This window comes from Phascolarctos cinereus, unplaced genomic scaffold (assembly GCF_003287225.1).
Source record: "Phascolarctos cinereus isolate Bilbo 61053 unplaced genomic scaffold, phaCin_HiC Scaffold_5;HRSCAF=322, whole genome shotgun sequence".
NCBI lineage: Eukaryota > Metazoa > Chordata > Mammalia > Diprotodontia > Phascolarctidae > Phascolarctos > Phascolarctos cinereus.
The window spans coordinates 289,948,419-289,973,641 of record NW_027555958.1 but is presented as its reverse complement, the minus strand read 5'-3'; the positions used below and the strand labels follow the sequence as shown (position 1 = coordinate 289,973,641).

At 41.1% G+C, this 25,223-nt stretch overlaps 1 protein-coding gene across 1 annotated transcript; it reads left to right on the top strand.

Moving 5' to 3' along the window:
- The first annotated feature begins 983 nt into the window (after positions 1-983).
- On the top strand, positions 984-24,958 carry LOC110215742 (angiotensin-converting enzyme-like protein Ace3). Its single transcript, XM_020997473.1, is given in 13 exon segments — positions 984-1,109; positions 1,623-1,789; positions 2,795-2,953; positions 3,607-3,694; positions 4,488-4,631; positions 8,336-8,466; positions 8,639-8,811; positions 10,399-10,622; positions 11,556-11,700; positions 13,998-14,096; positions 14,911-15,033; positions 22,531-22,724; positions 24,158-24,958. Coding segments are annotated over 13 exon segments (2,127 nt in total). The 5' UTR covers positions 984-1,006; the 3' UTR covers positions 24,535-24,958.
- The last annotated feature ends 265 nt before the right edge of the window (positions 24,959-25,223 follow it).

Below are 25,223 nucleotides of genomic sequence, written 5' to 3'. Positions count from 1 at the left end.
AATAGCCATGTCATGCCATGACTAACTTTGATAGATTTAGCCCTTCTCAGCAATGCAAGGATCTAAGACATCTCCAAAAGTCTCATGATGGAAAATGCTATCCACATCCAAAGAAAGAATTATGGAGTTTGAATGCAGATCGAAGAATACTATTTGCTCTTTTTCCCCTTCTGTTTTGCTTTGTTTCTTCTTTCTTGTGGTTCCTGCTATTAGTTCAAATTCTTCTTTACAACATCACTAATATGAAAATATGTTTAATAGGAATGTATATGTAGAGTCTATATCAAATTGTATGCCGTCTTGGGGAGGGAGGTGAGGAGAGAGGGGGAGAAAAGTTAAAACTCAAAAGCTTATGGAAGTGATTGTTGGAAACTAAAAATATATTAATTTTAAAAAAAATAAATATTAACTTATTCAATCCCCACAACAACCCTGTGAGTTAGGTGTTGTTATTATCCCATTTGATGAAGCATTTGATGAGATGCTGAGGCTAAGAGAGTAATTTTTTCAGGAGCACATAAGCTAGTATCTGAGGCAGTATTAGAACTTAGGTCTTCTTGATTTCAAGTCCAAAACTCTGAAGATAGCCTTTATGTTTCTTTTTCTTGTCAGTTTTCTCTCATCCAGGTTAAACACTTCTAGTTCTTTGAAAATTCCCATCAGGCAGGGATGGATAAAAAGAGAAATCTAAAAGCAATGGGACACATATGCAGGACTTATTACCTCCCAAGTTCCTGGCACAGTCCTGATTCCAGGACCTTTCTTATTCCCTGGGATTCTTAATAGGGATCAGACACATGGCCTACTCTGGCCATCTCTTATAGCCCCTAAGCAAAAGCCTTCCCTTTTCTGTATTGATCCTAGCGTGGACAGTGAGCTGTCTCAGAAATTCCTTCCCTGTGAGTTCCAGATTCTTAACCGACTTCTGTCTGTGAGGTCACACTGATGGGATGTGCTCTGATTGGCCATGAGGCATACAGCCTCCCAGTGTGGATATCCCTTGGCTATGGGCAGACATTGGATTATTCCCCTTTGGTCTTCCATACTTCTATTTTGCTATTGTGGGCAGTCCCTCTCACTGTTCAGCATGGGGAGAGCTGAGAATTCAAGTAGGACTAAGGAGCAGGAGGGCTGGATAGGGGGTCAAAGGGAAGGTCTGAGCAGGACTCTCTCCCGAGGCAATGGGGTGTAATGGAAAGAGCACTGGTCAGAAGTTCTAGGTTCTAGTCTTGGTACTGCCACTAACTTGGTGAATAACTTTAGGCAAGCTACACCCATTTCCTGGGCCTCAGTTTCTGTCTCTGTAAAATTAGCAGTTAGGGGGTGCAGTGGATAGAATGTCAGACCTGGAGTTAGAAGATTCATCTCCATGAGTTCATATCTGGCTTACTAGATGTGTGACCCTGGGCAAGTCACTTAGCCCTGTTTGCCTCAGTTTCCTCATCTATAAAATGAGCCAGAGAAGGAAATGGCAAACCACTCCAGTATCTTTGCCAAAAAAAAAAAAACACCTCAAATGGGGCCATGAAGAGTTGGACGTGACAACAAAATGAGGCAATTGGACTAGATGATCTCAAAGGACTCTTCCTGTTCTGACCTATGATTCTATCATTCTTTCCTAGGAAATGATGCCCTAAGAAACATCACCAAAAATGAAACAAGAAATGAGTCAGCGGCAAATGAATTCATGAAAGAGTATGATCAGACAGCTCAAGCAGTGTGGAATGAGTACATATTGGCCCTTTGGCAATACAGCACCAACATCACTGAGTATAACCGCCAGAAGATGGTGGGCCCCTTTACCCCTGCCCTCCCCCAACACCAGGCTCTTCCCTTCTCTCCTCTTTATGGCATCCACTCCCAAATGTCTGTCCTATATTTTTACCCTTAATATCAATGTCCCAGTAAGTCTTTGGGTAATATACACTACTTGCTCCAGGGTATGCGGGAAAGGAAATACCTAGCCCCAAATCCTCTAGAATTGTTCCCCACTAAGTTTTCTCTTGTCCAGGTTTAAATGCCCCCAGTTCTTTGAGAATTTCCAAAGGTCTGAGATGATGAAAAGAGAAATCTAAAGGCAATGGGACACAGATGCAGGACTCACTACCTCCCAATCTCCCGGATTTTTTGAGAGCCAGTCTAGTGTGTAAAGTAGACTGGACTTGGAGTCAGGAAGATGTAGGTTCAAATCCGATCACCCTCAGATACTTAATAGCTGTGTGACTCTGGCCACTTAACATCCCTGGGCTTCAATCAGTTTCTTTATATGTAAAGTGAGGGAGTTGGACTCATGGCCTCTAAGGTTCCTTCCAACACTAAATCTATGTTCCATGTGCCCTTTTATTGTCTTCTCAGGCTTTCTAGGAGGGGACAGAGCATCCTGGGTGATGTGGCCTCTTACACTAGGATTAAGTATTCAAATGAGGGCACAACTCAAGCTTCTCAGGGCCTCTCTGGACTCTGAGACAAGAACCTGTAGCTTTTTTCCATCTGCCTGTGCATCCTGCATCTGAGTTCCCAGGTCCCCTTTCTAATCCAATCTATAATATTCCTAAACTGATCCTCCCAAAGCTGAGAATCCAGGCAGGGGAAGGACAAGAATAAGGAAAAAGCTAGTAGAAGTGAGGGTGGGGGCAGAGAGGAGGGAGAGAGGATGAAGTGTGTCTAGAGCTAAATTTGGGCACTGTGCTTTTTTCTCCAAGACCCCTTCTTCCCTTCAAAGCTCCCAGGGAGCTCCCCTTTCTTCTCTCCCATGAGACACCCTATGACCTCCTCCTTCCTGGACCCTCCCCAGCTGGAAAAGAACTTCGTGATGGATCAGCATACATCGTATTATGGCACAAAGGCTCACCACTTTAACACTACCAACTTTAGGAACCCACTACTGAAGCGCATCCTGTGGAAGCTGAGGAAAATGGAGAAGGCCAGCCTACCCAAGAATGACCTTAAGGAGGTGATAGGTTCAGGGCAAGGGCCACTATCCCCAGATTCTTTCTGGGCCTGTCCCTTCAATGCCAGGCTGTTGTGGAGCTCAGACCCTGTTGATGGTCTTCCCTGCCCAATAAAAGAATGAACAGGGCTCAGTGATAATCTATTGATGACTGGCTCTTTGGAAACAGACAGGTTGAGGGAGCCAAAGTGAAGAGTCTAAGAAAAGGGACAGGAAATTGGGAACCCAGAGAAGTTGAGAAAGACATAGGCCTATGAAGAGTGATTTCATTTCTGATATTATTCACATTGGTCACCTGAATGTGGGATAAGAAGGAATAGATGTGCAGGTGGCATCTGTGATGAGTATCCTTCCTCACTGCCTTTAGTTGTCACGGGGGGGGCGGGGGGAGGCAGCAAAAATTTGGCATTTGTAGGAAACTGTACCCTTCCTCTGAACCTTGGGACTGGGGTGGGGAGTGGGCAAAGGAGGAAGGAAGATGGCATAAAGGGTTCAAGTGATCATGAGTACATTCCTCTTGATGAGACATAGGGGAAGATTGGAAGTCGGAGGAGTAGGAGGCACATGTATTTGAGGGTAGAGAGTGTGAGATGGGGATGAAGAGCAAGGTGAATCCTGCTTGGAAGTAACATCTGTCCTATTCCTCCCACTTCCAGTACAATGAACTTCTAGCAGATATGGAGACAATCTACAATACGGCTGATGTGTGCTTAGAAGAGGGACCTTGCGTGATCCTAGAGCCTGGTGAGCCTAGGGACAAAGGCAGAGAGAGGCACAACTCTCCTGCCCTCCACTGGGTCCCTGTCCTCCTCCTGCTTCCTATCAATACACACTCTTCCACCTTCTTACTCTTCTGCTTCCTAATAGGGTGGATGGGGGAGGTGTAGACACTGCCTGAGAGGCATCACTGATCCTACCTTAACACCCAGGGTCTAGAAGAATAAGTACAGAAGGGAGTAGGAAGAGGGCATTATTGGCAGAGAGCCCAAGTATCCATGACATGATTGGGACTAGAGAGGAAAAAACTCTGGTGGCCTTCATCCTTACCCTCTAGTTCTTAACCTTTTTTTTTGTGCCGTGTACTCCTTTGGCAGACTAGTGAAGCATATGGACTCCTCATAATAAGGTTTTTAAATGCATAAAATGAAACTCATAGAATTACAAAGGTTAGTAAAAATAACTTTTCCTATCCAAATTCACGAACCCTCTGAAATCAATTAATAAGACCTTTGGGGATTCCATGGACTCCAGGTTAAGATCCTGTGCTCTAGTGTGTATTTGCTTACTACCTTGACACTACCTTTATGGGGCTTTTAGTCTTTGTCCTCATCTTATGTGAGCCTAGAGGGAGACTATGAGAAACTATGGAAATTCTGTGGATACTAGAGGGGAGGGCATAGCAGGGCAAGAAATGGAATGAGGAGTAGGGGGCCATTTCTTCCCAAAAGGCTTTGCCAGAGAAGGTTAGTGAGGTTGGGGTGGGAAGAGGGCTGTAGAACCTGGATCCCTGTCACAATCTCTTCCTCCCTGGGCTCAGATCTTACAGAGCTGATGGCTTCCTCCCGAAAGCAGGAGGAACTACTTTGGGCCTGGCAAGGTTGGCGGGATTCTGTGGGTCGGCAGCTTCGCCCCATCTGCAGTCAGTATGTGGAGCTCAGCAACAAGGCTGCCAGGCTCAGTGGTAAGTCAAATAGAACCTGAAACTCCCACAGTTCACCAGGGGCCCCTTGGATTCAATACTCCCCTAAGCCTCCTCAAAAATTCCTTGCTCGTTGAGGACATGGTTTCTCAGTGACCCCCTGCTCACTGAAGACATTGATCCCATAAAAGGGAAAGAAAGCTTAGAGATATGACCTAGAAGAGGGTGACCATAGCGGGAAGGAACCCTAGGGAGAGAATTCCAAGTTTCCTGATCTCCTTTCCCCGGGTCCAAGAGCTGGGGCAGGAGATAAGATGAGGATTATAGTATGCATTTATTACTTGATACTTTTCAAGGTTCTTTCCCATTGTTGTCCAATTGTTCAGTTGGGTCAAGCTTTTCATGACCCCATGGACCACAGCACACCAGGCCCTTCTATCCTCCATTATCTTTCAAAGTTCATGTTCATTGTTCCCATGACATTATCCATCCATCTCATTCTCCACCATCCCCTTTCCCTTCTGCTTTCAGTCTTTCCTAACATCAGGGTCTTTTCCACTGAGTCCTATTTTTCCATTATGTGGCCAAAGTAATTAAGCTTCAGCTTCAATAGACCTTCCAGTGAATAGCCTGAATTAGTTTAAGTACTGACTGATTTGATCTCCTTGTTGTCCAAGGGACTTTCAAAAGCTGTCTCCAGGGGTAGCTAGGTGGCACAGTAGATAGAGCTCTACCCTTAGAATCAGGAGGACCTGAGTTCAAATCTGACCTTACACACTTGACACTTACTAGCAGTGCGACCCTGGGCAAGTCACTTAACCCCGATTGCCTAATTAAAAAAAAAAAAAGTCTTCTCCAGCACCACTGTTCATAAGTGTCAATTCTGTGGTATTCAGCTTTCATTATAGTCCAACTCTCACAGCCACAGCCATACATTGCTACTGGAAAACCACAGCTTTGACTAATACAAATCTCTGTTGGCAAAATGATGTCTCTGCTTTTTAGTATGATGTCCAGATTTGTCATAGCTTTCCTTCCAAGGAGCAAGCATCTTTTAATTTCATGGCTGCCATCACCATCAGCAGTGATATTTGAGCCCAAGAATATAAAATCTGACACTTCTTCCATTTCTCCTCCCTCTATTTGCCAGGAAGTCATGGGGCCATTTGCTAAGATCTTAGGGTTGGTTTTTTTTAATGTTAAGTTTCAAGCCAGCTTTTACACTCTCCTCTTTCACCCTCATCAAAAGGCTCCTTAACTCTCCTTCACTTTCTGCCATCTGAGTGGTATGGTCTGCAGACATCGTCTGAGGTTGTTGACATTTCTCCCAGCAACTTTAATTCCAGCTTTTGATTCATCCAGTCTGGCATTTTGCAAGATATATTCTGAATATGTTAAATAAGGTGACATATCCAGCCTTGTTGTACTCCTTTTCCAATCTAAAAACCAATCGATTGTTCCATGTTCAGTTCTAACTGTTGCTTCTTGGCCCACGTACAAATTCCTCAGGAGACAAGTAAGATGATCCAGAACTTCCATCTCTTTGAGAACTTGCCACACTTTGTTGTGATCCACCCAACCAGGCAAAAGATTTAGTGTAGTCAATGAAGCAGTTGTGGTTGTTTGTTTGTTTGTTTTTTCCTGGAACTCCCCTGCTTTCTCCATAATCCTGAGAATGATTTGGTCTCTAGTTTCGCTGCCTCTTTGAAAACTATCCTGCTCTTATGTTAATTCTTGATTCACATATTGCTAAAGCCTAGCTTGTAGAATGTTAAGCATAACTTTGCTGGTATGTGAAATGAGTGCAAATGTTTGATCATTTGAACATTCTTTGGCATTACCCTTCTTTAGGATTGGAATACAAACTGGTCTTTTCCAATCTAGTTGCCACTGTTGTGTTTCCCAAATTTGTTGACATATTGAGTGCAAGACTTCAATAACATCATCTTTTAGGATTTTAAATAACTCAGCTGGAATTCTGTCACTTCCACTAGCTTTATTGTTAGCGATGCTTCCTAAGGCCCACCTGACTTCATACTCCAGGATGTCTAGCTCTAGATCAGTAACCATGCCATGGATGGTTAAGGGGCCTAGAAGAAATGTCAGGAACCTTTGACCTGAGCTTCTCTTTTCTCTTCCCATCTTTTCTATGCCAGGTCACGAGGATACAGGGGTCTTGTGGAGAGAGGTATATGAGTCACCCACCTTGGAGAAAGACCTTGAGAAGCTTTACCAAGAAATAGAGCTACTCTACCTAAACCTACATGCTTATGTGCGCCGAGCTCTTACAATTACTATGGGTCTCAACTCATTAGCCTAAAAGGGCCCATTCCTGCCCACTTATTCGATAAGTTGAGGATAGGAGCAAGGGCAAAGGAATCTGAAGAGAGAGCCAGAAAAATTTAAAAAGAGAGGGTACTGGGATGGAGAGTCACACAGGAACAAGGACCTGAGGCTGGTGAATAAATAGAGGTTATCAGAGAGAAGATAGACAATGTGGAATAGTGGAAAGAATACTAGATTTGACATCAGTGATTCTGGATTTGAAATCTGACTCCACTACTTACTGCATTTGTGACCTTGGGCAAGTCACTTATCTGTACCTAAGTTTCCTCATCTTTAAAATGAAGAGGTCGGACTAAATCACAGGTTCTGGCATAAACCTTTTTTGGCTCATGGACCCCTCTAGGAGTCTGGTGAAGCTTGTGGACCTCTTCTTGGAATGATGTTTTTAAACGCATAAAATAAAATACATAGGATTACAAATGAAACCAATTATATTGAAATACAGTTAGAAAAATATTTTTTAAAACAAGTTTACGGACTCCAAGCTAAGGACTCCTGGCACATGACTGTATGGTTCCTTCCAACTCTGATATTCTCTGATCCTATCTCAGGTATTTGGGATCAAAACTGGTGTTGAGGAGGGTTAGAAAGACCAGGTAATGGAAATTGAGGGGATGCCTATCAATTGGGAAATGGCTGAACAAGTTATGGTATATGATTGTGATGGAATACTATTGTGCTATAAGAAATGACAAGCAGGATGATTTCAGAAAAATCTGGAAAGACTTACATGAACTGATGCAAAGTGAAGTAAACAGAACCAGGAGAATATTGTACACAATAACAGCAGTACCGTACAGTGATCAACTGTTGACTCAGCTATTCTCAGCAATATAATGATCCAAGACAATTCCAAAGGAATTGGAATGAAAAATGTTTATGAAATATTGAATGAAAAATATTATCTACCTCCAGAGAAAGAACTGATAGAGTCTAGATGCAGACCAAAACATATGTTTTTTAAAACTTTATTTTTCTTGGGGTTTTTTTTTTGGTCTGTGTTTTCTTTCACAACATGACTAATATGGAAATATGTTTTCATGACTGCATATATGTGTGTGTGTGTGTGTGTGTGTGTATATATATATATATATATATATATATATATGTACACAAGAGAGAGAGAATTGCTTGCCTTCTCAATGAGGTTGGAAGGGAGGGACAGAGACATTTTGGAATTCAAAATTTTAAAGAAACAAATGTTGAAAATTTACATGTAATTAGAAAAAAATTAAATATTTAAAAGAAAAAGAAAGAAAGAAAGACCAGGTAAGAGTGACCAAAAAGGTTGGGTAGCAGTGGGGGAGAGAAAGGACCTTGTGCTCCTTTTCTTTCCCTGAGGGTAAATAGAAGCACATTTCTCTCCCCATCCCTTATTATTTCCTTCCTTTCACCTTCAGTGTTATATTTGGCCCTGCTGCTGCACCTCCAAGGGAACATGTGGGCTCAGTACTGGACCAACATCATTGACCTAGTCACACCCTTTCCTTCATCCACCAGAATGGATGCCACCATGGCCATGAGGAGCCAGGTCAGTATTTGATTTGACTTTGTGTCCCCTGCTTTGATCTCTAACTCTATTAAGCTACCTCTCACACTCTCCCTTTTCTAGACTGTCCCAGTGAATGGAGAAGGGATAAGTTCTTTGTTGCCCTCAAAAGCTGGAGAGGGCAATAACCCATATTTCCTTTCTGGACTTATAGCATTGGACATCCTTTAAGATGTTTGAGGAGGCTGACAAATTCTTCCAGTCTCTGGGGCTGCTCCCTGTTCTCCCTGAATTCTGGGAAAAATCAATGCTGGAGAAGCCACAGGATGGAAGAGATGTGGCATGCCAAGCCTCTGCTTGAGACTTCTATGATGGCAAGGACTTCAGGTGCTCATGGAAGAGGGTGGTACTTAGAGTTCAAAGAACAATGGTGTGTGTGCCAGCCTGGTTCTGGCATCAGAAAGGTCTCTGTCTCTGTCTCTCTGTGTCTCTTTCTCTCTGTCTCTTTTTCTCTGTCCCTCTCTTTCTTTTTCTCTCTTTCACCCTCTCTCTCTCTCCCTCTCTCTCTCTCTCTCTCTCTCTCTCTCTCTCTCTCTCTCTCTCTTTCTGTCTGTCTCTCTCACACATCTTTTTGATAATTTAATTCAGTCATCTAAGCAATGAAAGGCAGTTAAGTGCAGTGGCAAAAACACTGGATTTATAGTCAAGAGATTTGGGTTCTAGTTCGCCATGTGACTTTAAGCAAGTCACTTCCTCTTTTGAAACCTCAGTTTCCCATCTATAACATAAAAAATAGACGAGGTAAACTCTACCATCCCTCCCAGCCCCAATAGTCTATGATTATGTAATATCAAGAACAGAGACTCCACAGTCTCTGTATCCATTTCTTATTTAGTCACCCAACCTAACATTTTAGTACCTTTGGGTTGAGGGTTGAGAAGCTTTTCTCTCTGAAGGATGGAAATCTCTGCTGCTTTAATAAAACATCATTTACTTTCATGAAGGCATTGTGATTCTAGGTGGAACTAATTGGTATTCCCCTCATAAAAACTCTCCATAGATTAAATGAATGCAAGAAACACTTTCTTTTTAGAATTAACTCTATGCAGAGCCCAGTGGAGAATACAAAGAAGTGTAAGATATGATTATTGAGTTTACAGCCAATTTGAAGAAGCGAGATATAAGGACACCACAGTTACTGTAAGATGGCATTCATACAAGAGGCATTACAAGACAGTACATGGTAAATTGTCAAATGAATTATACAGATGGTAAGTGACATAAGTTGAGAAGCACAATAAATACCACGAGATTAGAGAAGAGAGAAATCCCTGGGTTGGACTATTTGTAGGAGGCTTCATGGAGGAAGAGGGCTTGAGCTGGATCTTAAAGGATGGGTAACACTCTGGTTCCTAGGTGGTACAGTGGATTCTGGAATCAGGAAGACTCATCTTTCTGAGTTCAAATCTAGCTCCAACACTCACTAGTTGTGTGACTTTGGACAAGTCACTTAGCCCTGTTTGCCTCCATTTCCTCACCTGTAAACTGAGCTGAAGAAGGAAATGGCAAACCACTCCACTATCTTTGCCAAGAAAACTCAAATGGGATCACAAAGAGTTGGACATGACTGAAAACGACTCCACAACAATAACAAAGTCTTAAAGGAAAAAATGAAGTTACTCACTTACATTTGGGACTTATAGCTGGAAGAGACTTTAAAGCCATTTAGTTCAGTCCCTTACTGGGAAGAAATTCACTCAAGTCACCCAGGTGGTAAAAGTGAAAGTCAGGGTTCCAACCCAGGTCTTCTGATTACAAATCCAGTGCTCTACTCACCATACCGTGTCCTATTTTCTCTTCTACATCGAATCAATCCTAGTCATTTTAACATTCCCACATTAGAAAGATTTGCATGGGCTCCCTCATCTCCAACTGAACCCTCACTTTCCTCTCTCCCTTTCCCTTTCATCTCAGGGTAAAGCTTTGCACCAAGGTGGACATGGAAGATCTATTGTCCATCTTCCATGAGATGGGCCATATCCAGTACTTCATGCAGTACAAGAATCTGTCCTTGGCACTCCGAGAAGGTGCCAACCCAGCCTTCCATGAGGCCATAGGGGATGTGGTGGCCCTCTCCGTCTCCACCTACAACTACCTTTACAACTCAGAGCTGACGGTTGCTGAAACAGAGGACTACGGTGACTGGGTTGTGGGTGGGATGGTTCCTCAGGAGGAGGTCTAGGAAGGGAGGCTGGTAGAGAATGGAAGCTGTAGGTCTTGGGTGAGAAGACAAAAGGGGCTCAAAAGCTTACTAGAAAGGGGCAGCAAGGTGACACAATGGGTAGAGCACCAGCTCTGGAGTCGGGAGGCCCTGCATTCAAATCCAGCCTCAGACATTTGACACTTAGTAGCTGTGTGACCCTAGGCAGGTCACTTAACCCCAATTGCCTTGCAACAAAACAAAACAAAAAAGCAAACGAAAAGCTTACTAGAGGAAACTAGGTGGAGAAAGGGAGAGCAATCATTCAGTCAAGTTCCCATTATGTGCAGACACTGTGCTGACCACTGGGGACACAAAAGGAGGCAAAAGACAGTCTCTACCCTCAAGGATCCTCAAGGAGTTTACAACCTAATGGAGAGAGACAGCATGTAAATAGATACATACACACACATATATACACATACACAAACATAAACACACACATGCATGTGTGTATATATATGCACATATATACATATATATGCATATATACATATACATACACATACACACACACACATACACACACACACACACACACACACACAAAAGCAAGCCACGTACAGGATACATAGGAAGTAATTAAAAGACGAAAAGCTCTGGAAGTAAGAAGTGTTAGAGAGGGCTTCATGTAGAAGGTGGGATGTTAGATAGGGTATGGCAGCTCAGACACTTGGTTTGGGGGTCCCTTCTAGGGCATTTGAACTCTCAACACCTCCCTGAAAAGTCAAAGTGATGAAAGCAGAAACTAGAAGACAAAGATGATATTGGGTTGTCCCTTTTGACAGTTTGTGGTCCTATGACTGAAGGAGGAAAGGTTCTAAGACTTTTAGAGCTGCTAAATCGGCTGAGCTCTGCTCTCTATCTACAGAAAGCGATATCAACTTCCTTATGAACATGGCATTGGAAAAGATTGCCTTCATCCCCTTCAGCTACCTGGTGGACCAGTTTCAATGGAAGGTGTTTGGTGGCCAAATCAGCAAGGAATTTTACAATCAGGAATGGTGGAATCTGAGGTCTGGGACTATTCTGATTTTTTGTACCTCAGGGACTTCTCCTGTGGGGGTGGTGATAGAGAAGCCTCTCAAGGTTTCCTCAGGGTAAGGTTAATTGCCCAAATACTAACAGCTGGTGTGCCCCCTGAGTCTCAGTCCAGAGTAGTCCTAGTATGAGTGTGGGAAAGTAAGTGCTATTATGATCCCCTTTTTATAGTTGAAGAAATTGAAGTAGAGAGAATTTAAGTGACTTGCCCAGGATCATGCAGCTGGTAAGTGTTTAAGGCAGGATTTGAACTCAGGCCTTCCTGAGTCCATGCCTGGTATTCTTATTCACTGCACCACCAGTGTAACTTTGGGCAAATCATTTCCCTTCAGTGGATCTCATTTTCCTCACCTGTAAATGAGAGGGTTAGACTCAATGGCTTCTGAGGCTCCTTCCATTTCCTACTATTCTTCTCTATTTGCTGTTCCAGTCCTGCCTTGTGAACCTCTTTCTAAGAAGCCAGTCTTCACTGGGACCCTTCTGCATAAGTAGGCCTCATTTTCTGCCTTAGGCTGTCACCTAGATTATGCAACAGTATAAAGAAAGGGTGGATTGTGGCAACATTAAATCTGTTCTGCTACTTCTCCACCATCAGCACTCATTTGAAGGGCACCTGAAATTTCTTCCCATGCCATTCCAAGTCATTCTGCTGGTAAGGCATGGCCTAAGTAGCAGGCTCTAGGGCCATGTTCCAACTGTGGACAAATAGTAAGCCAAAGAGAACGGCCCCACCTTTCTTAAGTCTTCAAACCACATAATTGACATGAGTGGAATGGGAAAAATACTGCATTTGGTGGGAATCAAGAGAGCTGGCTCTGATGCTAGCTGTATTGAGGGCATTCCAAATGGGAAATTATCTAAACAAGGGTAGAGAGGTAGGATGCATTATTGAATAAATCACTTTGGCCTGAGCATTCCAAATGGGAAATTATCTAAGCAAGGGTATAGAGGCAAGATGCATTATTGAATAAATCACTTTGGCCTGAGCAGAAGGTTTGGGAAGGAAGGGGCTGTGTATTAGTGGCAGATAAGGTTGGAAAGATACACTTAAACCTCTCTGAACCTCAGTTTCCTCATCTGTAAAATAAGGCTAATACTTGTGCTACCAACCACTTAGGTTTGTTAGGAGGGGGGGAAGCATTTTATAAACATGACATATGTTAAAAAATACAAACCAAAAAAGCAACTATGATTTCTTCAGCTCAGGGAACTCCTGGTATGGGAGATCTATCCACAGGCTGCAAACTTTCTATAATTTAATGGCTAAATGTGAGGGAATTTCCTGAGGAACAGAGATTAAATGACTTGTTACCCAGCTAGTAATTGTTAGAGGTGAGCTTTGAAGATGGTCTTTCTGATTCCAAATCCAGCACTCTATCTGTTATGCAGACAGTTCTGAAATGTTTTGGTCTCAGGACCCTTTTACCCTTCAAAAAGTTATTGAGGTTCCCCCCCCCACAAGAATTTTTGCTTATGTGGCTTATATCTATTAATGTTTGAAACTACATTAGAAGTTTAAAAATCTTGGTATTGTTATAAAAATAGTTTTGACCTCGCAGACTCCCTCAAAGGGTCTTGGGGATGTCAGGGAGTCAAAAGAACCATGTGATTTTTCCATTCTAAATATAAGATCTTATGAACCTACCTCTAGACTACTCCAACTGAAAGATCCTTAATTGGGAAGTTGGGATAATCAGGATTCTAGCTCTGGTTCTGCCACCAACCCTGGCGAGTTCCTCACAGCTCAGTCTTCCTATCTGTTAGGTGGGGGAGAATAATACCTACTGTTTGGGGGATCAAATGAAATAATAAAAGAATCAGGGAGGCATAGTGAATGGAGATAGAGACTCCCAGGAAAACGTTCACATTCCCACTTCTTACACACACTGGCTATGTGAGTCTCTAAACTTAGTCATAGTGTCTTCTTCTGTAAAATGACTATTATAGCACCTACTCACAGGGTTGTTGGGATCACCAAATGAGATAAAGTATGTAAAGTGTTTTGCAAAACTTAAAACATTTTTATAAGTGCTAGCTCTTATTATTAGCTTTCCAGTGTCCTAAGTGACCCTCTAATTCTCTAACTTTATAGATTACAGAGCCATAGTTGATCTTCATTGAGAATTTTTCCAACCAGGAATTCCCTATACCAACGAAAGCACAATATTGGAAAGAAAAAGAAAAAATTTATATACAATAGATATGAAATTACTTTGCATAGTCAAAAGCTGCTGCTGTCAACATAATCATTTGTTATATTGTCCCTTGCCAGGTTAAAATATCAGGGATTATGCCCACCAGTGCCAAGGTCAGAGGAAGACTTTGACCCAGGTTCTCAGTTCCACATTGCTGCCAACATACCTTATATCAGGTAAAGTTTTGGGTTCTGTACACAGGGCCCATAAATCAAAGATTCTGATTAGGCAAACTCCCATATGGTTCAAAGATAACAGGTTTGCTACTTCCCACTTCTTCTATTGGATACAAATCCCTTCTGAGAGAGGCCCTCCATGGAACCTCCTTTGCCTCTTGCAACTAAATCCTACCCTGAGATCCAATTTCACCTCAGATGGGCAGAGACAGCTCAGGACATCAGATGGGGCCCAGAAGGGGAAAGGCGCTCAAGAAGAAATCCTGAAGTGAACTAAAAATGGCTTTTCCTACTTCAGAATTTTGCCAATTCTTTCCTTGCTGTTTGGGAAGAGATCAGGGAGGTAGAGGGGAAATATGCGACCAGGAATCAGAGGAGGGGACAATGTCTGCACCAGGAAAGGACATTTTATAAAGCAACCAGAACCACACAAGGACATCACATTCAAAACTAGTTATCAAGTTTCAGGAAGGTCATTAAGGCCAACATCATCTCACCCTGGGGAAAGAGGAACAGCTTCTTGAATATACTAGCTGCGGAAAATTCTCTATACTTCCCCACGACTTCTCAGGTCAAGCTGATCCTAGAGCCAAAGAGCCCCATAGAGGTGCAGCCCACACTAGGAGCAGCAGACCTAGGAAGCTTACTCAGACACTTCTGATGAGCCTGGGCTAAATGGAGGCCATGATGGAGTTTACAGCCCTACTCAATCTCCCAGGAGTCTTCCAAGATATCACAGTAGGCTTCAGGATGGTCCCAGCTTCCAGAGCTTCTTCTTACCTTTTTCCTGCCCCCTTCTGTCTCCTTTGCTTAGGTACTTTATCAGCTATGTGATCCAGTTCCAATTCCATGAGGCCCTATGTCGAGCCTCAGGAAACTCAGGTCCCCTGCACAAATGTAATATCTATAGGTCCCAAGAGGCAGGAAAACTCCTAGGGTGAGTGTGCTCGCCTGCCTATTTTGATTCTCCAAGAAGCTCAAAGACATTCTCTGGAAGAGTTGTCCTAACCTTGGGCAGGTGGAAGGAATTTATTCACCTTGTAATCTCCTAAGAGTTATGTGACTTCATAACCATAGAAGGTGAACCTAAAGGGCCCTCAAGAGTATCTAGTCCAGCTTCTCATCTTATAGCCCAGGAAACTGAGTCAACAGGGTGGGGGAAATCACATTATCACTTATTAGTCATCATCCATAAACCCAAGCTCATCTTGGGCAGCTAGTTGGTATAGTTAAGACATAAACCCAGGTCTACTGGATCCCAGAACAGGGTCCTTTCCTATTTCCCTCAGTCATATTTACATGTAAAACACCTTTTAATATATCCTAAGATCATACCACCTACTTTTCTTCACAAGGAAGTTTCAGATAGTGGAAAAAAAAAAAAAGAAATTGAGTATAGTCAGTTCCCAGTCGATGATAATCTTCAGATTCACCTCTGCTTTCTTTGTCTCTAATCCAAAGCTCTCCCATCCTGTTATTTTAGTTGATTTTTTGTTGTTGTTGTTATTCTTAACTACTGGTCTAACTACTTACTGATCCTATTACTATTGAATTTTTTCTTGCTTTGGGTAATGATTTTTCCCTAATTCATCAAGGTGGCTTGGAATTGCATTCTTATCATGCAGGCATAGTAGTGGTAGTAACTATGCCCAATTGTGTTGTCTGCAAATTTGAGGGCAAAGTCAAGCTTGCTTCACGTGAGTTATCAAGAATGAATGGAAAAGAGCTCTGTTCTGGGAATCCTTGACTAACTGCTTGACCTTGGACAAATGTCTGGTGCTTGAAAGTAAACATTAAAGTAAATAGTAAAACTATTAAAACTATCCTTTTTCACAGGGAGGAAAGAAGGTTAGTACCTTCTAGTACTAGTACTTTCCTGGTATTAAGACTAGCAAATTCAGATCTCTTGCTGCTTTAATCTCTTTAATTCAAAGTTGCCATCTCCCAAGGTGAAAAATATCTTTTCTGTTACCAATCCGTGTACTCTCATGTCTATCCTATTGAAACTCACCACTGTGCCCTTCCTTCTTGCTGGACTGGAGCTCTGCTTTATCATTACAAACTCCCCTTCATCCTAGATCTCTACTTTTTATACTTTTTATTATTTTTCCATTTTATTTTTATTTTATTCTTTTCTCAATTACATGTAAACAAAAATTTTTCAACATTTGTTTTTTAAATTGACAAGTTCCAAATTCTTTCCCTCCCTCTGGGGAAGGCAAGCAATTAGGCATAGATTATAAATGTGCAGTCATACAAAACAATTCTGTATTAGTCATGTTGTAAAAGAAAACAGGACCCCAAAAAAAGAATAATAAAGTTTTTTTAAAGTATACTTCAATCTGCATTCATATGCCATCAGTTCTTTCTCTGTAGATGGATAGCATTTTCTTTTCATACTCTTTCTGTGCTGTAGCTGATGAAACTATGTGGCATAATGGATAGAGAGCACTGGGCCTGGAGTGAGGAAGGCCTAAATTCAAATGTAGCCTCAGACACTTATTAGCTGTGACCCTGGACAAGTCATCTAACTTCCATCTCTCTCAGTTTCTTCAAATGTAAAATGAGGATCATAACAGTACCTACCTCATAGAGTTGTTGTAAGGACCAAATGAGACTATATTTGTATTTTTTTTTTTTGGTTAGGCAATTGGGGTTAAGTGACTTGCCCAGACTCACACAGCTAATAAGTGTCAAGTATTTGGTCTGAGACTAGATTTGAACTCAGGTCCTCCTGACTTCAGGGCCGGTGCTCTATCCACTGTGCCCCCAAGACAATATTTGTGGAGTGCCTTGCACATAGTAGGTGCTTTATAAATGTTTATTCCCTTCTTCCTCATGTTCAAAGGATTTATACTCTCTCATGCCCTCCCTAAAATACAGTAGGTCAAGGGGAGAAGTAGGCATGCTCTGTGCTCTTCATTGACACTTCCAGATGTTCTTTCCACCATCATCACTTTCCTCCTCTGAAGTTTGTTGAGTTTGTCTAGATAACCCTATGCAGGTCCACTATCCTTCCAATCACCCAGGTTTATATTCTCCGAGTCTTCCTTGACTCTTCCATCTCATGTTCAGTCAATTTCCATATTTTGTTTGATAACCTCACTTGCAGACATCCTCTTCTCCTTGAACCTCTTCTCTTATAATTGATCTCCCTACTTCTATTTCCCTTATTAAATTCTTTATCCAAGAAGCTTCCAAAACAATTTTCCTAAGGCACAAGTTTAATGATGTCATTCAAAAACCTTCAAAGGCTCCCCAGTGCTTCAAGGATTGAATACAAACTTCTTAAACCCCTGTACCATATGGTTCCATCATGTTTCATACTATTCTCCATGAACTCTGTATTTCAGCCAAACTAGGCCATTCCCTGAATGCAATGCTCCATTTCTTATCTCTGTGTCCTTACATAGGCTACCCCCATGCCTAAAACGCACTCCCTATTTTACTCCGACTCTTCATGACACCATTTGGTGTTTTCTCGGCAGAGATACTAGAGTGGTTTGCCATTTCCTTCTCCGGTTCATTTTACAGATGAGAAAACTGAAGCAAACAGGGTTAAGTGACTCGCCCAAGGTCACACAGCTAATAAGTGTCTGAAACCCTAGATGGTGCAGTGGATAGAGCACCTGGCCTAGAATTCACCCAGCCCCAGATACTCCACAAAATGGAGATAATAATAGCACATATCTCTTGGGGTTGTTTTTGATAAGCAAGTGATATAATATTTGTGAATACTAGTGGTGATTATTTCTTTTTTGTGTTTGTATCTGCAGCACCAACACAGAGCCTTGAAAATACATGTTTATTAGATTTAATTGAATTCACTTTCCTTCTCTGCACCTCCATTTCCTCTCTCTAAAATGAACAGTTTAGACCAGATTGTATCAAAGGCTTCTTCCAGCTCCAATGGTCTATGGATATTTCCGGGCTCAATAAATTCGAACCCTAGGACTCCTCATGCCTGAGTTCTTTATTTCATTAACCTCTGCTCTTTTTCTATTCTTACCATTCTATTTTTGCTTGTTCTAAACAACAGTTCGCATCTGAGCTTTTCTGAGATTACAGAAATAAAGAAAACCTTATTTTTGCTCTGCCTTTTCACTTTTCATTTTAGAGAGAGGAAATGGAGGTGCAGAGAAGGAAAGTGAATTCAATTAAATCTAATAAACATTTATTTTCAAGGCTCTGTGTTGGTACTGCAGATACAAACACAAAAAAGAAATAATCACCACTAGTATTCACAAATACTAGTATGCTTCTCTTACTGATAAAGCAGCAGCTGGGTATGGTATAAAACAGGGGTAATACAAACACTACCTCACACATTGGTTGTGAGGAAGAAATGAGATAATGTCTATGAGGCATCTGACAAATCTTTTTTTTCCCTCTTTTTTTTGTTGCTTTTTGGTGAGGCAGTGGGGTTAAGTGACTTGCCCGGGGTCACACAGCTAGTGCCACGTGTCTGAGGCTGGATTTGAACTCAGGTCCTCCTGACTCCAAGGCTAGAGCTATCCACTGCACCACCTAGCTGCCCCGACAAATCTTAAAGTATTATGGAAACAATGAGCTCTCCCTGTCTATCGGAAGATTGAAGTTCGTGGCTTCTCTTATTTTATTAAATATATTTAAATAATAATAAATTATATTTAAATAATTTCTATATTTTATGTCCCAAAGTGTCCTATGCATCTTCTTTCTAGTATTGGCAGGCATCTCTACACTTGTCCCTAGACAATCAAGTTATTCCTTTAAGGATTGAGCCTCATTTCTGATCTTTTTGTCTTTCCCATTTGTCCTTAACTCACTGTTGCATTCTGGGTTTAGTTGGCTTGGCCTGTGGAGACTGTCTGGTCTTTCTTGTAGGTTATTTGTCATCCCACGGACAACTTTGTCTTTGAGCAGCTAATTTTCTTAGGCCCCTGTGCTTCCTGTGGTACAATAGAAGGATCACTAGAACTGGAAATTGAGGGGATGCTCATCAGTTGGGGAATGGCTGAATAAGTTGTGGTATATGATTATGATGGAATACTACCATGCTATAGGAAATGATGAGCAGGTTGACTTTTAGGAAAACATAGGAAGATTTGCAAGAAATAAAAAGGAGTGAAAATGAGCAGAACCAAGAGAACACCATATACAAGAACACCAATATTGTTCGAAAGAGTAAATGTGAATGACTTAACTATTCTGAGTTATGTGAATATTCAATCAACTACAAAGGACCTATGAAGGAAGATGCTAGCCACCTCCAGAGAAAGAAATAATTTACAGAACTACGTATTGTGTAGTTTAATGTTTGTATCTGCGTCAAATGTTGGCCTTCTCTAGTGTGGGGTTGGGAGGTTGGGAGGGAAACAGCTTGGAACTCAAATGTCACCAAAAATAATCAGAATAAAAATATATTTTAAAAAGAAAAAGAAAAAGAAAGGATCATTGGAATTGGAGCCAGAAGACCTAGACTCAAGTTCTAATTTTGATACTTATAAGGCAGGTGGACATGAGTGAGTCACATATTGTCTCCGAGCCTCATTTTCTTTACCTACAAAATAAGGAGACTTGGACTTGAACTACCTACCTTTTTATTCCCACTGGGTCCTTACTTCCTTAAATATTTAAAATTCAGGAAGCGATATGTAATCTTATAGACCTGGAAATTCCCTCCGACCTCTCCATGTCTTCTCATCGTTTATTTCATGTTCTTCCATAAATTTGTCATAGTGGGTCCACACAACAACCTTTCTCTTGACGTCTAGAAGATACTAGTGGCGTACTCAGTCTGCTCACTTGTTAGACCTCAAGCTTACCATATAACTATCCCATCTTTTTGGATCGTATGTTTCTTTCAGGACCACCTTACTCTAGGTCTTCAAAGTTCCCTATTTGTAGTATGCTGCAGATTGCTCTGTCTGCCAAGTATCTCTCCTTGCCCTCTGTGTGATAACCCATTTTTAATTTCTCAGGGACTATAATTATAGGATTATAGATCTAAATCTGGAAGAAACCTCAAAGACCATCAAGTTCAACTTCCTCATTTTACAATGAGGAATCTGGGGCCTAAAGACCCTATGGTCACATAGTAGTAACTGTCAGAGGAAGATTTGAACTCAAGTCATCTGACTCCAAATATATGTATTCCCTTATCTGGCAGCCATATAACAGCGATAGCAGAATATTAGTATTAAATGTTTCAAATATTTAAATAAATATTTGGTATTCAATATGTTTCTGGAAGAAGTGATTAAAGGAATTTTGCAATTTTATGATAGTCACCATAATAATTAAAGGCATCCTCAGTAAGGTAGTAAAGAACAGGCAAACTTCAACAAGTTATATCCTATAAGAGAACACACGTTTGCCATTATTCAATTGATGATATGATAATGATATGGTATGATGGTAACGATGGCATGGATAATGATAATGATGAAAGATATAAACAATAGTTGATTGATTTAAAGTTTATTTATTCATTATTAAGTATTATTAACTATTTAAGTTTATTTAAAGAGATATTACTGCACTTATTAATTATAACACATTTGTTTCAGTAGGTCAAAACACTTCCTTAAAGGTTCTCTTCAAACAAATTATCTCCCATCTTACCTACCTAATTCTGGCAAATTTCTCTTACCTAAAGTTACTAATATTTCCTCCTTTACTGATTTATCTCTTTTCCCTTCAGATTATAGAATTGTGAGAGTGGCATAGAATTATAGAATCTTTTTATCACTGAAAAATTCTGGAATCCAACTGCCTCATTTTATAAATGAGGAAGCAGAAGATCCCAAAGGAATAGTGACTTGAACAAAGTCACATAGCAGTTAGTAGTTGGAACAAAAGCCCAGGGTTCTCCATTTCCATTCTAGGACTCTTCCCACCATATCATCTTGCAAAGATCTTGAGGGGGCAGCTAGGTGGTGCAGTGGATAGAGTACTGGCTCTGGATTCAGGAGGACCTGAGTTCAAATCCAGCCTCAGAAACGTAACACTTGCTAGTTGTGTGACCCTGGGCAAGTCACTTAACCCCATTGTCCAACCAAAAAAAAAATCTTGAAAATAATTGTTTTCTGAAGCTTCCTCTGAGGTTTCTACCTTTCCACCTACCTTTTGATCCTCAATGAATTCTTTTCTATTAATAAAAGTCAAGCTGAGAAGGACATCTCACATATGTCAATTCTACTTCCAACAATGGAAAGGATTCCCAATGTTAAATCCACATCCTGCCTGGGGCTGTCATGAAAGTACAGTTACCCCTTCTACGTCATAGGAGCACATGCTCCACCATGATCTGGAAAATTCAAGTAAAATCTTTTGACCCTCCCTTCTCTACAGAGAAGAAATCTGATTTTTTTTTCTTTTGTGGGCTGTTTATAGCACCTTATTGTAAAATTTGGGTTAAGTATTTGGTCATAGGCTATATGTAGGTCAATGTTAAGCAAAAATACTTTCTTCTGTGTCATCTGCTGGCCTTCACATGTTGTTTATAGCTTCCACTAAACTCCCAAAATATTCTCATCTAATTTCTTATGCCAACCTGCAATAGATCAAAACCTCAATGGGGAAAGTCTCAATGTGGGAGGGATAACTGTACATTGAGAGTTGTAGGTCCTTGTGGACTCTTATAGATGAAGAAGTCTGAGCTTAGGGGCCTTACATATAGTAAGCACAATTAAAATGTTTTTTGAATTGAATTTAATCAGTAAACAAACATTTATTAAGCACATGCTTATTAAGGGATGAGGATAAAAATACGAACAATGAAACAATATCTACTCCTTTTTAAAAACAGGCTTTTTTCCCCCTTTTATTTCTTTTTCTTTTTTTTAAGGCAATTGGGGTTGAGTGACTTGCCCAGGGTCACACAGCTAGTAAGTGTCAAGTCTTTGGTCTGAGGCCGGCTTTTGAACTCTGACTTCAGGGCCAGTGCTCTATCCACTGAGCCACCTAGCTGCCCCAACAATATCTACTCTTAAAGCAATTACATTATGGGGTGGGCAGAAAATGAGTACATAGATAAATATATATTCAATAAATATACAGATGAAGAATAAATAAAAATGAATATGAAGTAGTTTAAGATAAGATAGTTTGGGATGAGCAAAAGCAATTGTAGGGCTCAAGAAAGGTTTCACATATTTACAAAGGTAAAGGAACACTTTTCGACTCACTGTACCCAGCAATATGTTGGTCATGAGAATAATAGTCCTTATATGCTTCCTCTTCATCATTGTTCTTTTCACCCTCCAGTCCAAAGAGCTAGACAGCCCACTCACTTCAGGGAGAGACCAGGTGGGAGAGTTGGAGTCAGGGAGCTGGGGAAAAGAGATATTGGCAAGCTAAGGGCCAGGACTATCCGGGCCAGAGTGTGAGGTGGAGTGGGGTGCACGCCGCTTGCTCTGGCATTACTGATGACAAGCCTGTTCCACACCAGGGACGTCATGAAACTTGGATTCAGCAAGCCATGGCCAGAAGCAATGAAGATGATCACTGGACAGTATAATATGTCAGCAAAATCACTCATGAAGTACTTTAAGCCCCTCCTGGACTGGCTCGTTGCTCAGAATGTGCGTCAGGAAGAGGTCCTGGGCTGGCCTGAGTTTAACTGCTTCATCTCTGATGATAATGGTACTACTACTATTACTATTACTACTTCTACAACTGCTGCTGCTGTTACTGCTACTACTACTAACTACTATTACTACTACTAGTACTACTACCACTACTACTACTGATACTAGTTAATATAGTACCTACTATTTGACAGGCCCTGTGCTAAGCACTTTACAAATATTATCGTGTTTCATCCTCAGGACAACCTTGAGAAGCAAGTGCTATTATCTCCATTTTTACAGATGAAGAAACTTAAGCAAACAGAGGTTAAGCGACTTGCCTAGGGTCAGACAGCTAGTGTCTGAGGATTGTTTTGAACTTAGGAAAATGAGTTTTCCTGACTCCAGGTCCAGTGTACTATCTACTCCACCATCTAACTAATTCTGGTCCAGCCAAGACTCTGCCCCTAATTTTGGGCCTCAATTCTGGCCCAAATTTCAACCCCATAATATATATTTATGTACATAGATTTACACACACATCAGAGGCAGCGAGGTAATGCAATCTACAGAGTGCTGGGTCTGGAGTCAGGAAGACTCATCTTCCCGAGTTCAAATCTGGCCTCAGACACTTATTAGCTGTGTGACCCTCAGCAAGTCGCTTAGCCCTGTTTACTTCAGTTTCTGCGTCTGTAAAATGAGCTGGAGAAGGAAATGGCAAACTACTCCAGTATCTTTGCCAAGAAAACCCCAAATGGGGTCACAAAGAGTTGGCGGTGACTGAAACGTCTGAACAATAACATACATGTAACATGTACATAATATGCATAAATGCATATGTGTATATATACACAATGCATATGCATATATGATACATATAAATATTTTATCTACTAAATATTTCTACAGTTAATGCATATTTTGTATTAAACATACTTAAATATGTTTTGTGTATTAAAATACTCTTGTATTTAATATATTTAAATATTTACATATATATACACACACAATGGGTTGGTACCAGTCCAAAACTAGAATATATATTTATATACATACACACATATGATGCATACATAAATATTTTATCTATACACTACTATATTTAGTATATATTTAGATATTAAATAAAACTTTATATTCTGTATATTTAAATATTATATATACATACATAGAATAGCTTGGTACTATTCTGAAATCAGAATATCTATTTATATTTGTATACACATACATTTTATATGTATATATGTGTGTGTGTGTGTGTGTGTGTGTGTGTGTGTGTATACATATATACGTAGGGAGTAGGTGCTTAATAGCTATAAGTATAATGAAGGGGGGGGAGGGGTCCTGACCATAGCATCCTCCTTCAGCAAGTGTCCTAGGAGGTACTCAAGAAACTCCCCCATACTACAACCAATCCATGTCCCACAGAGGCTAGTTAGGGAGAAGGAGGAGGGAGGAGGGCTTGATTTTTCCTTAGCACTTACCCTGGCTTTGCTGTGTTTTCTCTAGGGAAAAGAAAAGTGAGCTTCCTGTCTATGAAGATGGACTATGCTAATGCCATTGCTGGGCAGTGGGTGCTGCTGATCCTATGTCTGTTCCTAGTCTTGGTCATAGCAGTTCTGCTCTATAAGTTTCTATACGAGAGCAAGATGCCTGGTCCAAACAAGGAAGACGCGTTTCAGGGCATCCACATGAAGATCCAGAATGTTATCAGGAGTCATTACTTTCTCTTCGGTCTGATCCTGCTTATGCTGCTGTCTGTGATGATTCTAGTTGTCTTCATTCCTGAACAGCAAGAAAGCCTGGAAGACCAGCCTCTATCATTTACAAAGCAAAAAGTAGAGGCCTTCATCTTAGACACCAGAAACAAAGACCTGCCCCAGTGATGCAAACTGTATTTATATTTGGGTGCGGGGAGGGCAGAGATGAAAGGGTAAACTGGGGAGGGGGGCAGGGAGAAGGCAGATATAAGACCAAGAGTAGAGGTTGACTTCAGATTGTAGAGCTGTATCTATATTTGTGACTATATAGCTCTGGGTATGGTGGTGATTACGGATGGCTATGATTATGTGTGCTCATGTATTACTATGGGGACCATGACTGTGTGTGTCATTTTGTGTGTGATAGGTATGACGGGGTATGTATGAGACTATAGCTATGTACATATGTATGACTGTGATATGTGTGTGTGTGTGTGTGCGCACGCGCGCAAATGTACCCAAGGCCCCAAGCTTTATCTCCCAGTCTCCTTCGGGACCTCAGGTACCTCTGTTCTGATCACCTGATTGCTCTGTCCACCTCCCAACTCCATCTACCCCCAAAATTCCTAGGGTTAGGTCTTCAAGTCAGTCATACTTTCTATTCTCTTGAACCCCAGGAAACTGGCTGGAGGGGAGAGGAGGAGGGTAGTCCTGCATCAAAAAGGACATTGCTGATGCCCCTCTATTAAAAAAAAGTAAATATATTATTTACTTTATTGGCATAACATTTGTGTGCATTATAAATATCACAGTGCACTCACCAAATATATCCCTTCCTTTTTCCTGGCCTGAAAGCCCCTGCAGTATAGCAGAAT